The sequence below is a fragment of the Pavona decussata genome, unplaced genomic scaffold (assembly GCF_977016875.1).
Source record: "Pavona decussata unplaced genomic scaffold, jaPavDecu1.1 SCAFFOLD_108, whole genome shotgun sequence".
Lineage (NCBI taxonomy): Eukaryota > Metazoa > Cnidaria > Anthozoa > Scleractinia > Agariciidae > Pavona > Pavona decussata.
Genome location: NW_028145522.1, coordinates 45,212 through 59,004, shown reverse-complemented (window position 1 = coordinate 59,004; position 13,793 = coordinate 45,212). Strand labels below are relative to the sequence as shown.

The following is a 13,793-nucleotide window of genomic DNA, read 5'->3' as shown; positions in this document are numbered from 1 at the left end:
AAATGCAAATTCTATCCTGGGAGTTCCAGGAGTTTCCGAAGATGTCGTAACATCTCACCATCTTTAATTACTGCCCCTTGTTTTTTGTTTTTTTGACAGCTTTATAACACATACGCACAACATCATTCACCGCTCCTAAAAACTTGTGCAGGATCTCATCCAAAACTCTCCCACTCTGGTATGAATCCTGAATGCCTAATTTAGTAAGGATTTCACTGGCTAATCTTGACTCACTTTCTTCATGACTTAACGACAATCTTTGGGGAACAGATAAAATGTCCTTTACCTCCACATGTTCAGCTTCTTTCAAAAAAACTGTTTCAATGATTTCACGGTCAAGATCGTCGTAGTTGAGGCTAAGAAGGATCAAAAGATCTTCATCCTCGACGGCCGCCATCTTTTTTCACAATTCCAGAAGAGCGCGCTCACCCCAGTCCCACTCCGCATCACACGTCGGTCAAGAGACAAGTGCACGTTTCACCGCAAATTCTTTTCTGCGCCCTGTTGTGAATTATCCCCCTTGCATGCGTCGATGCTCATCGAACTCTTTCAGAGAAAAATCCTTAACTTTCAATTAAACTTGAACTGGCACGAAGTCTCTGCGCTTTTCTCGGATTTCTTCTATCGGGTTCTGTTACTGATCTAGTTTAAAAAGTGTTTGAGTATTACGTTTTCAATAAATATAAACAACGCGTTCCAAACTAAATTGTGGCATTACATTTTTGAAAAATTCAGAGCAATTACTAAGATTTAAGAGGAAAATCGCTTTTCTCCACGAGTAAAACTGCAATATCAGTCGGAATCATCAAATTGGACTAAGGAATCTCAGAAGTTTCAACGGAAAACAGTAAGAATTTGGCAAAAAAGCACATGTAAATTTTGCGCGGAATTTGAAAATTCCTCCTTTATACAAGAGAGAATTTTCTTTATTAACTCGGAATCTTAAAATCGTGCTAAAATCGAGAAGAAGGAATTCTTATTTTACTCGGAAGCCCAAATTTTCTACGCACAAATCAATGGTTCACTAAATCTCAAGATTTTCCTGAGTATCGGAACTCCAAAACAATGCAGAGTTTTCCAAATTTTGCGGGAACCCCTTAAATCATTCACGTTTCCGAATTTCGGAACCCCTAACAAGCCACAGACGTTTCCGAATTTCGGAGCCTCTAACAACTCTCAGACGTTTCCGAATTTCGGAGCCTCTAACAACCAACAGACGTTTCCGAATTTCGGAGCCTCTAACAACCCACAGACGTTTCCGAATTTCGGAACACCTAACAACCCACAGACGTTTCCGAATTTCGGAACACCTAACAACCCAAAGATGTTTCCGAATTTCGGGAGCCCCTAACAAACCACAGACGTTTCCGAATTTCGGAACACCTAACAACCCAAAGATGTTTCCGAATTTCGGAGACCCTAACCACCCACAGACGTTTCCGAATTTCGGAGCCTCTAAAAACCCACGTACGTTTCCGAATTTCGGAGCCCCTAACAATCCACGTACGTTTCCGAATTTCGGAGCCCCTAACCACCCACGTATGTTTCCGAATTTCGGAGCCCCTAACAATCCACGTACGTTTCCGAATTTCGAAGCCCCTAACAACACACGTACGTTTCCGAATTTCGGAGCCCCTAACAATCCACGTACGTTTCCGAATTTCGGAGCCCCTAACAACCCACGTACGTTTCCGAATTTCGGAGCCCCTAACAATCCACGTACGTTTCCGAATTTCGGAGCCCCTAACAACCCACGTACGTTTCCGAATTTCGGAGCCCCTAACAATCCACGTACGTTTCCGAATTTCGGAGCCCCTAACAACCCACGTACGTTTCCGAATTTCGGAGCCCCTAACAACCCACGTACGTTTCCGAATTTCGGAGCCCCTAACAACCCACGTACGTTTCCGAATTTCGGAGCCCCTAACAACCCACGTACGTTTCCGAATTTCGGAGCCCCTAACAACCCACGTACGTTTCCGAATTTCGGAGCCCCTAACCACCCACGTACGTTTCCGAATTTCGGAGCCCCTAACAACCCACGTACGTTTCCGAATTTCGGAGCCCCTAACAACCCACAGACGTTTCCGAATTTCGGAACCCCTTACAACCCACGTACGTTTCCGAATTTCGGAACCCCAAACAACCCACAGAAGTTTCCACAGAAGTTTCCGAATTTCGGAACTCCCAACAACCCAAAGACGTTTCCGAATTTTGGAGCCCCTATCAACGCCAAGATGTTTCCAAATTTCGTAACCCCCTAACAATAACAATCCTACACAATGAGACTCAATGGTTCAAAACTCAATTTCAAGTTGTTGTACTCTCAATCTCAATCCATTATCTATCACGAACCATTTGACTATACTGCGACTAGTCCCTCTATCTTTCTACAGTCGATCTACCATTTGACACACTTGATAACTAATGGTCTTAAATTGTTAAGAAGTTTTCACAAAAGCTATTGACATTTATTCCGAGAAATCTTGTTTAAGGTCAAGCAATTTTCCAAGGCATTTTGTTGTTTGGGTCAAAATAAAATAAATAATTGCATTTCTCAGCCTTCCCATACAGTCATAATAAGGCCCAATTACCTTTGTCCCTTACGTAAACAACAGGAATTGAGACTGTTTCCTACCATGTAACAGAATTCTGGAATCCAGTGTGACAGCTATCACTTAAACTGAACATCGAATCTTCCGCGAGTTCAAGGTATGCTGTCTTTTGCATGTGCTACATGAGACTGACTGGTGCCCTGAGATGATAATTGGATTTGAATCCAGGTACCTGATATCTTGGATGCAACACCACTGCTAAGGATTCTGTTATATGGGTAGGGTTTTTTTTGTATACTTTTTTCGAATGACAAAATGCCTTAACAAACTAAACGTATGAAAATAGTAAAGTAATATTATAAAGTTAAGTTACTCAGGATTTCTAAATTGAAGTTTCCTTTTGATCACTGTCACTGCACTTAAAAGCAAAAGAGAAAAAGTAAACACAGTCACTCTTTGGCTTTGAGTTTTGCGTACTCAGATTGGAGATGCTTTCTAGTAGAAGGCAAAAGTTTGTCTCCATCAGTTAAGGAAAAAGAACTTAAAATAATACAGTTCTTCGGGAGCTCGTCCACCCAAGGACTCTGGCTCCTGGGTAAATTCTGCGGAGAAAACTTTCCCTTAAAGGATCCTTTCCAGTAACGAATCTTAACACTGTCGGTGTTGACCTGAAGGACATTTCCAATAACTGGTATCTTGTCATAGTTTGACAAGTTCACTGCCACAAATGATCCCACCTCAATTGTATTTAGAAAGTCATCACTTGTTAGCACAGGATTCTCCCGTTCTGGTGGTGGCCTATATCTTCCAGTGTAGATCTGAAGCAATGAAATGTACATGAAAGTTCATAAGGTTGATAGCCAACAATCGCTGTCAGTATTCTGGTCACATGTATTCTTCCGGAAAACCCCACCCAGTTTAAGTGTTACTCTAATTAATATTCTGTATCCCAATTCTGAGTGGTCATTCTGTAACTTACAGTACCATCATGTATTCATTTCAAATACCCAAACCCACTTATTGTATCTATAACTTATTACTGTAGGCAAGCATTCTACAGTTGTTAACTTACATCTTGAAGTGACTAACTTAATTTCACACAAACACACCTGCTGAGTTGCCCCTGTTTCTTTGTCACGCATGGCTTGTAAAGTAGTTGGGACAGACACCTCTTCATTAGATGGCCTTACTTTTGGGCACTTCTCAAGAACCTCCAATGGCCATACCCAGTCGATGGGTAACTCAAGAAGCTTGTCAAGGTCCTGTAGCCACTGGGCCCATACCTTTGACACTCTCTCTGGGTAATTCTCCTCAAACTTCTTGAGATCTCTTTTCAAGGCAGCTGCATCAATCTTGTGTAGTGTCGGTTGAACAAGTCCTGGTTTTCCAGTTGGCACAGTCTTAAGGAGACCAAAACCAAAAAAAAATTATGTAACAAGCAACTGCTTACAAAAATTAAACTATAACCCAAGACAAACTGCCTGAGAGCAGTTCTATTAATAGTGGTAGAATTCCAGGCCACCATTACACCCTTTGAAATAACAATTAAATACAGATTAATTAAAGGCTTTGTGGAATAATGCCTACGATTTAAGTGCACAGTAATATTGATTCTATGTTACATTCTCCTTTTGTTTATGTTTATACTTAAAACTCAAAGATTCTTTGATGGGGATCTGACTTGTGGCTTTTTTTTTTCATCTTTCCATTGTCAGCAAAGGTAAAAGTTTAAAAACAAGGGTTAACAACTTTTGTGGACAACTGTTATACTTGTAGTACTGGGGTACACAATACCAAAAATTGACCCCTAACAAGAAACGTTAAGGGTTATTTACTGGCATCATAATTTTTAAGTACGTATTAATTTTCTGTACACTATACCTTGAGTAGTTGCTGAGGGCCTTCCCATTGCATGTGGGAATAATTCCTATAGTACATCACACACTTCCCCTGCTCATTTCGTACAAATTTAAAGCACTTTGGTTGGGTATGGGCATGCAACTCTTCAGCAAATGGAGCAAGCCACTCTTTGATGTCAAACACCATGTCAAGCAGAAAGGGGAAGGCCTTGATTATTTGTAAACAGCTTTCCATAGCTTCCAACAGATCTACAAAGAAATTCAAAGTTCATCAAAGTAGTGTTTTACTCATAAAAAAATATAACGCAGGTAAGTAAACTGTATTGTGGGGGGAGACATAATGAAATTATATTTACACAAGTCCTCACATATTATACATCACAAAATGAAATAACTATGCTAATTTATTGTTTTCCTTGAGCTATAGGCCTACTTTGCAAATTCTGCTGCACCCTTACAACAGAGTAACCACAGACTATTTTAAATCTTTCTTTCAAACATATACATGTAGAAAAATTATTATTGACCAGTGCATGCAGCATCATGCCTGCTGCTAGGTGCTCTTAAGGTTACATAGTTGTAGGCAAAGTATTTTTCTGCCTTTTGAAGGAAATATTCCCACAGTGAAGAAGTATATCACATCAAATTTCAAAGTAAAAGAAACACATACCTTCCACAGTAAACACATCCATTTGGGCCAAGTACTTTGAATACACACCAAAAAAGGCATCAATTTCCTCATGTGTGTGGCCCACAGGAAGGAAGTTCAGTCTTATCTGTAGTGAGGTAAATGAGGTTCATGAATATTTACTTTAACGACAATTATTTTGCTAAATCTGCAATTTTAAGTGTACATCAAGCAAAGTGAAATGGCTAAAAACAATGGTAAAATCAGAGTAGTCTGTAGTCCAGAGTTAGGGCTCAATCGAATTTCTTAAAAAAAATGATGTTTTGCCAAATTTTTGTTCAGTAGTTTGGGTTCCAATAGCATGGGACAAAACTACTTTATGGTTATCAGCAGTCCTATAGATTTCAATAACCACCTGTGATGAAGATGTACCTTGTGTGCACTGAATAATTATAAAGAAAAAAATTAGATGGCATCTCACAAAAAACAAAATTGCCCTCCACAAGGTATAAAAAATAATAATATTATTATGCTAGTACTGTGACAAGGCCCTTACACAACTTAAACATATAAATAAGCACATTAAGAGAAATTTGACATGGGCTTATTTACTGTACTGCTGTTTTCCTGTCAGAATACAAAATATACAGTAACTTAACACCCTATATTGGGAACGGTTTTCCACTGCATATCATGGTCTGTGACAAAGTGCAAAATTATTTGTTTACAGTATTTTTACCTTCTCAAAAATCTCCAACTCCACAAGAAGAGCAAGAAGCCACAGGATGTATTGGTTTTTGTTTTCCTTAACACAGTTGTCCAACTGGAGGTACATTACTGGAGGAAGTTGGTACCTCTCACACCATCGACACAACATATTTAACAGAACTGATCCAGTCAAGTTTGGGTCATGTGGCCACTGATAATAGTCAAAAGACCCAAATACTTCCTTCCCATTAGGCGACTGCCCACTGTGGAAGATCGCTCCTACTAGATGGGTGCCTACTGTTGCCAGGTTACAAGTTGCTTTGGTCTTTCGTCGCACACGGGGGATACATGTAGTTTTCTGATCCATCGCATCGTCAATGATTGTAAGGTACTTATTTGGATATCGTCGGGCTTTGTATCGATGTAAGTAGTAGACCCTCCTCTCTCTCCTGTACACAAAAAAGGGTGAACAATTGTCCTTGTCTGTCTTAGACTCAAGAGTCATGCCTCTTCACCACAAATGCTGGCATTTGACACCATTTCATGGATATAAAAACAAAATATTTATAAAATTATGATAGGACAGGGAATAGGTGACCACAATTACTGGGCAGGTTTATGGGACTCAAAAAAGTTTCTGGGTCTTTTGCAAGTGGCACATGTAGCTTGAAACACCATGCATAATATGTGCATAATCCTTCCTACACCAAGTGGCATTACATATAGCACCGCCTTGAATTGGTTTTCTGAAGAGGTTTCTGTGACCCATCAACAGAGGCCCTTGGGGACAGTTGGTCACCCCATCAGCCAGCCTCCACTCAACCCCAATGTGTGTGAGCAGAGCACAGCATCTTGAACTACAGTACATTCCATACTCTTTTCAATCAGTGTGTGGGTTCTTATACATCCCCTCCCAGTTTTTATCCTTATCAGAGAGGTCTTTTAAGTCTAACCATTTGCAGATGTCATTTACAAAGGCAGCACTTACTCCTTACACGTAGTTATTTAAAGACCCTGGTTCTTGGTCCAGCTGGGGTTTCCTCCCTCACAGGAGTCAAGTGCTCTACCAACTGATCGAGCCAACCGGTCGGCAGTTAGCTTTCAATGAGACACTTTTTCTGCTCAGGACAAATTTATTTCCTCATGACAATTTAATTCTAAACCATTAATCATACCAAAACTCACCAGACCAAGTCCATATGTTCAGTTAATAGTTTTTCTATATCTTTCCTGGCCTTCTTGTCATGCGTCTTTTCCTTTGCTTCCTTGTACCTTGTGCAATCAGTGCATTTAGTAAATCTGTTTTCCTGTTAGGAATGTTTATTCATTAATGTTCAGTGATTAATATCCTGATTAGATTAAATCCAATACGTAAATTTTTAATAACCAACAAGGATGGTTATTCAGAATATATTAAATGCAGAATTTATCCATTCCCACAATTTTCTTGTCAAATACAGTTGCTAATATTATGTAAATTGGAAAGAAGAATCAGAGGCATTACATGTTTAATAATGGCATTTTTAATATGGTGAATGAGCATCATTAACAGTTCATGGCTTTCTCCACAATTAGGACAACTGAGCCATAATTAAATGTAGTACATGTACAATTAATGTAGATGTAATTAACTCAGTGAACAGCAATGTTCCTAAATAGGATTGACTGCATTGCAGTATCTATTGTCATAACCAAAAAATCAGTGATAAAATATGCTCATTTTAAAGTGATTCTATTGAGGTTTAAATCATTGTTCCTGATTATGAAATAAAAGTTGGATTGAAACTGGTTTTAAAAGTTTTAAACCTAGACAAAATTTAAACCACCACATTTCTGCATAACTAATAAGCTTACCTTTGGAATGAGAACATGTGGAAAGTGCTCACGGAAAATGGAATAAAACTGTGAAACCCCAACAGATGTAGCATTGAAAGATGCATTTTCTTCACACATGCGTTGATAGATGCTCAACCGTGTAAAACAGGAGGGTAAATGGATCGTCTTGTTGTCTGGTTGGTACTGGCCAACACACGAAACAAAAAACTGCAACCATGCAATACAGTCAGTGGTTTTCTGTGCTGGCTTCTTCTGGCCTAGATTACCATGCTCCACTTCAACTGCACCCTCCTTAAATTTGTTAAACATCCTCCTGAACCATTCTCTATTCACACTGTGTATTACAAGCCATGCCTCTCTACAGACAGACTTTCCTTTCACAATGAACTCTGTGATGAATTCCCCCGAGTCACAAGTTTGACTATGGTTAGACAAATACTCTATTACATAATTCCGTTTTTCTGTTTGATTAAGGTTGCTGAAATGCAACTCACAGGAACTGATGTCTTCAATGGATAGCTTTCTCATACATTTCCTTTCACAACATGGGGTGGCCAACAACCACAGCAGACATTCATCATCTCGCTCTAAAGGAAATGCATTTTCATTTTATGTGTAAGTACTTCACGGGAGGAAGAAAAGAAAACTGGTTTGTAACAATTATTATCTGCTTTTAATTATTTTAAGAAATAGAAATTATGTGGGTTAAAACAGTGTAATTAGACATGACAATTCACATAAAACTTCATTACTTTTATTTTCTTTAAGCAATACGATCCTTGAACCTGTATGCAACTTCTGTTTAAAAGTTTACAAAACCAGAGAGTAATTTGCAAAAATAGCCCTTAAATGCACTAGACTTTTTTTCGTGACTCTGTAACACTTTTCACAAACTCTCCAAGGGAAACTCCTTTTTTAATTAAAGCATCGATACGAGCATAATTAGAATCATCCATGGCTGCAGATCTGTGTTTAGCACTGCTAATGTGAACTTGAAAGACTTTGTACTCTTCATTGCACAACCCACAAAACTGTACCGGACTTCTGTTTGGCTTAACCGTGTTAACATTTGCATTACATTTGTACCAGGTGTCAAATGGAGAATGAGGCAATGGAACTGTAGTGTCTAAGAAAGGAAAACCCTTAAATTCAATGAACTCTGGCCGGTACATTCTACTATGATCTTCCACTTTTATATATGGTGCCTTAAGTTTTCTTTTATGAGTGTTCTCTTGAGACAACGTTGGTTTATTATGTGGTGGAATAGCTTTCTTGCAATAATTAAGAATCTTGTGGCAATCAATCACTGGAATGTGCCATTTTTCTGCAAATTGATGAATCGAAGATGATCCACATTTCTTCATTGACATTTTCATTAGTTGCCAGGATCTTGTGAGGTAACTTTGTTTTAAAGGGGGGAGTTTCCTTTCATATGAGACATCTGTTATTATAATGTCCACGGTTTTCTCAAGAAAAACAGTGATATGACCTCCATGGTATTTTACAAATTTCTCTATCCTGTACTTAAGGCTTTGACAGCTAGGCAAATTCAGGAAAACTCTTTTCCCCAACAATTTTTGTGCTGTGAACTTTTCAAAATCTGTGGAAAAAAAAAACTTTTATGGGCCTTTACATTTAATGAGAAGTACACATTTGCCTGGATATTAAAACATGTATGTACTATTATTTTCATGACATTCTGACCAAAATAGGTGGACAAAAAGAGATGAAAGCAAATTTGTTGTACTTAAAATGTTTATGTCTGTACATATGCTTTACGTAAAATTAAAATTCAGGTTAAAAAATTTAACCAGGGTGGAAAATTAGGGCTAGGAGACAAAGGGAACTCAGATTCAAACTAGGTTAAAAATTTTTCTACCTGAATATAATTTTTACCTAAAACATATACATATCACATACAGCATGGGGCGGCGATTGTAGAGTGTAGGCATTTAGTTATAGATCAAACTTGAACCAGAGTTTACCCTGTAGTAGCTCCAGTTGGTCGGGTCTTGATTATCAAAAATTTAACATCAGTCTTATTCTATGTATTCGACCAAAGAGAAGTTGGAAACATGTCGCTAGTAGTCAGTATGGGAGAACAACATCCAGCTCAAACTCCTTGTTATAAGCAAGGATCCCAGTAATGTGACCACCTTCAATTAATTCAAACTCTTTCATGTAGACCACCAAACAGAAACCAAAGATGGATCTTTCAATGACTTTTAACTTGCTATGCCCAAATCCCCAATAGCGGAAATAATTTTTGTGTTTCCAAGAGCGTTTGAGTTAACAGGGTTCTGTAGTAACTACTGTAGAAAGAAACCTGTATTACATTCAGGCCAGAGGACACTCATTGGTGTTTGCTAAATTCAAGTTGCTTTTACAAAAAGTATGGCTTAACTCTCAAACTCAGTGAGGCTTGTGTCCATATAATGAAAGGTCCATCCACTGAATTCAAAGTTTCAATAGTAAGTTTATAAAATTATTGTCTGGCAAACCTACCTCTGCTCCTTTCATGTTTTTCAGAGGAATTGGATTTTGACTCTGTTTCTTGAATACCTGCAAGTGACATTAAGACAGTCTTTCTCAAATTAAATGACACTGACAAGTTGCTCCCTTTTAACGTAGTAACATAGCTCTTTTACATTTAGCAAATACAGTAAGTAGCCTTTACTGTGCTGTGATGAGAGCACAAAGGAAGTAGTAAGATGCATAAGCCATTGGCCAGTGCTTTTCACTACTTCTTGAGTTCTCTCATTACTTCACAGCATTCCTTAATTTGAAACACAACAAAGTACATTGAAGATTTTTTTCATTTGTTTTATGCTATAGTTTTGTGTACTTTTCTCCATATAAACACTTTGGCTCGCCCAGCCGGGTCAACTCCGTAAAGGCGAGGCAATCAGAGCATGTGCGAGTACTGTTGGCTCAGGCAAAGGGGTTAACTTTTCTTCTCATATAAATGCTCGCTGAAGTTGATTTGGCTGGTAGAGTGACCCTCTTTCCTGGGAAAACTTTTCTCCATATAAACTGGGCCTTATTGTGAATGGTCCTAGTCTTACAAAACTTATTGAAAACAGCTCAAAGCTGTTGAAAGCCACAAAGCTACTCACGATTATTCACACATAGCGTCTCACACGTTTCGTCCCCTTTCTTTTCTTCAAAGTTATTTTCAAATGAACCTGTGCAAAAACGAAAAAATGACAAGTAAACTTGTGAACCAACTTTCACATTTCGAAATGAGTACGACACTGACGGGGATGAGTTTTCAAACAGTTTCCCATACATACATGTAAAAACAAATTCATGGTTATCAAGCGTTATCAATGCTCTCTTATGATCCGGTAAGCAAGAAAGGTAGAATTTGAAATTATAAACTCGTACTTAACTTGGCACTGTATTCAAATTCTGAAAGGACACCTCAAAAGCGAATTCATTCGTTGTTCATTACTTCTGCGATGCAGGCTAGGCAGACAATGCACACATGGCAGATGGGCCAACAAGCCACCATATTGGAAAGTGAGAGGACGCTGGGTCGAGGTTGATTGTTCGCTCTAGATCGCTGACAACGTTTATCGATCTGGGTCACTTCAGTCCAATTAACAAACAAAAGGCAGTCTATGACCGCATGTGGCTACTGCTTCATTTTTGTATAATATTGTTGTAAAAAAGCAATGTTGCATAAAATTCAGAGGAGTAAATGAGCAGCTCTAGACAGTGCCAAAATTGTGCAGCGTAATTTGATTGTGTTGTCATATGAGCGAAATTTTGAATGCGATGGAGGATTTCGGTTTGTTTACACTTTAAATACACAGGGGACAGTAATAGATATGGTTCGGCTCTCCCATGGTTTACATAAGATTGTATGTTGAAGAAATTCCGTGAATCAAGACACAAGACGAATAAGACAATAAGCTTTCTTTCAAGCGAACTGCGAGTCACTAAAGCGCAATTTCTAGAGTCTATACTAAACTGAGTAAGCTTACGTTTTTTGAAAATTTCGCTAAAGCTACAGTGTATTTGAAATATGACAAATCAATCGATTTAACCTAAAGCACGGTAAAATTCGCATTCAAACCTGTAGTATTTTGTTAAGTGGATTTCCAGTAGCACACAAAAATTTCCAAGAACGTCTACAGCTCATGTGATTATTGAAATTTGCAGATCTTGTTTGTGATCGCACAATGATGTTTCGCCTTGACGCAATCTTGAACAGGGATTTCTTTGCTATGAACTCACTGATTTCCTCTTTTTAAGCAGAGTGTTCCTTAGAAGTTGCTCTTTTGATTTACCGTAATGAAAACCTGTGTTTTCCTTCCAAGAACCACAAACTGCCGCCTTGAAACGCGGCAGCCATTTTGAATCGAAATACAAAGGATCTTCCGTGGGATTATAGCCGACTGTGATCTCGCCAACCTGTCGGGTTGAACTCGACCCAACTTCGGGTAAATTCTGTAGTTCCGAAAGCTTCCGGTAAGCGGTAAGCAACAACAAACAAAACACTGAAGTCAAGATATCACTTTCATTTTGCGCCAAAATTGCACTAAGTCACATAAACTCGAAATTCGAACGGGGCAACTCGACGGGGGGAGTAAACGTTCTGTCTACTCTGGCCTAAGATTTCCTAGCCTGCGACCACCCCAAAGAGAGCTTGCTCGCAGGCTAAAGATTTCGGGGATGCACAATCTGCGAGCAAGCGAGGCATGCGAGACGTGCGGGGCACTCAGCTAAGCCTAAAAAACACTCCGGTTAGCCTAAAAACCACCCCGGTTTGCAGTTAGCAGTTTATGTTAGCCGGTTGTTCATGCCTCGCATGCCTTGCATGTTTTGTATACCGTTACACTCAAGTCCGGACTTTCAGGAAACTCGGACCTGAAAAGACTGTCAAAACGGTAAAAAGAAAACCTCTCTCTTTTCTGAATTTTTAGAATATTCAAGACGGTTTCCTTCGATATGCCCGGCCTAGGTCGAGCATTTGAATGCAGAATATATTTCGGAGGATTTAAAGTCGGAAAATATCTTTGTCCAATAGAATATCAGTTGGCGCCTTCTCAATCTTTAAATTTTTGGAAATGAGTTGTTCCACGATAAATTTAAAAAGGTCGTTTACTCGTTAATTTCGGACATCTCGCCAAAAATAATAATCCAAGTGGAAGTCAGAAGCTTTACCTTCAAATGTTTGATCCAAAAAGTCAACAGACAAACTGCTTAAACTGGCCTCCTCGATTGTTAGCTCAACTGAAAAGAATAAATTTTTGAAAGATGGTTTAACGATCTAGCCTAAACAACAAAAATTATTTTAAAAAAGGAAATCTTTTTCACATATAGGTAAATATTAATACTCACCAGAGGTCGTGCTCTCGTCAAATATTTCAATTTCGGGCTCCGAGTCTGAACTGACGAAGATCGTTGGACTGTTGGCTTGAGGAGCAGAAGCAGATTCCTTGATTGGAGTACTATGATAAAAGTTAGTGCAAAGACTCGAACACGTATCATCAGAACTATCATCAAATATTTCAAGCGAAGCAGTGGAGACATCAAGAATGTCCAATGGGCTATTCTGCTGTTCCATTTGGAACAACCGACGACACTGGTTATGCCGATGTTATGTCAGTAATTGAAATTCCACGACCCCTCATTTGGTAGGTAACACCTTTTAGTTTAAATTGGTGGACAAAGAAAAGATCATAATCGATCGGACATGAAACATTAGAAGCCGGCCCGGAAGCCGTGCGTTATCATAAACTAAGCCTTGGAAGGTTTCATGCATTAGGTTATAATACACTAGGCCTTGGAAGGTTTCATATATTTTTGGTCTGATCGCTTGATCCGCTTCCTTATCAGGGATATTTTGCCATATGCCAAAGCAGCAATTTTTTTGGAATCGGTCTTGAAAAGAAAAGGAAAAAACAGATTAAGGCACGGTTCCGCCAATCAATCGATTTTAATTTACTGGATTTTTGTCACCTCGAACTACCGTGGGAATTTTTTTTTTCTCACACCACTAATCGAACATATATCACCAACTACTGGACAGGCAATGAACGTTATATATACTTTTCAAAGTGACCTTTTTGTGTCACTGGCGGTGCCTTCTATTTACTGACATTAAGAACACCGGTTTTTTTCATAGTTTGTTAGTCTAATGTTCCAAATTTACGGGCACGTTGATTACAAACACTAAATCCGGCTACAACAAAAGAA

General features: G+C 38.8%; 1 protein-coding gene across 4 annotated transcripts; it reads right to left on the bottom strand.

Annotated features, from left to right (window-relative positions):
- Positions 1 to 2,761: 2,761 nt before the first annotated feature.
- LOC146470944 (uncharacterized) lies at positions 2,762 to 12,803 on the bottom strand. Of its 4 annotated transcripts, none has more exons than XM_085121361.1 (10): positions 12,759 to 12,803; positions 10,703 to 10,771; positions 10,092 to 10,148; positions 7,605 to 8,173; positions 6,936 to 7,057; positions 5,782 to 6,199; positions 5,085 to 5,190; positions 4,437 to 4,663; positions 3,665 to 3,955; positions 2,762 to 3,373 (listed from the first exon to the last, which is right to left on the bottom strand). In XM_085121361.1, the coding sequence occupies exons 4-10, from the start codon at positions 8,112 to 8,114 to the stop codon at positions 3,005 to 3,007; spliced, it is 2,043 nt and encodes a 680-aa protein (XP_084977487.1). In that variant the 5' UTR covers positions 8,115 to 8,173; positions 10,092 to 10,148; positions 10,703 to 10,771; positions 12,759 to 12,803; the 3' UTR covers positions 2,762 to 3,004. The 4 variants fall into 4 exon arrangements, with proteins under 4 accessions (XP_084977487.1, XP_084977483.1, XP_084977484.1 ...); XM_085121357.1 differs by lacking the exon at positions 12,759 to 12,803 and adding an exon at positions 11,668 to 11,951; XM_085121358.1 differs by lacking the exon at positions 12,759 to 12,803 and adding an exon at positions 10,979 to 11,068.
- Positions 12,804 to 13,793: the final 990 nt, after the last annotated feature.

What these genes read in the sequence shown, in the direction of transcription:
- LOC146470944 (XM_085121361.1), bottom strand. Translation starts at nt 8,114, where the DNA reads ATGAGAAAGCTATCCATTGAAGACATCAGTTCCTGTGAGTTGCATTTC. An exon ending in AGTTGGAGATTTTTGAGAAG is followed by an intron (nt 5,191 to 5,781) that starts GTAAAAATACTG and finishes ACCTCACTACAG; the next exon opens with ATAAGACTGAACTTCCTTCC. An exon ending in GCCCTCAGCAACTACTCAAG is followed by an intron (nt 3,956 to 4,436) that starts GTATAGTGTACA and finishes GGTCTCCTTAAG; the next exon opens with ACTGTGCCAACTGGAAAACC.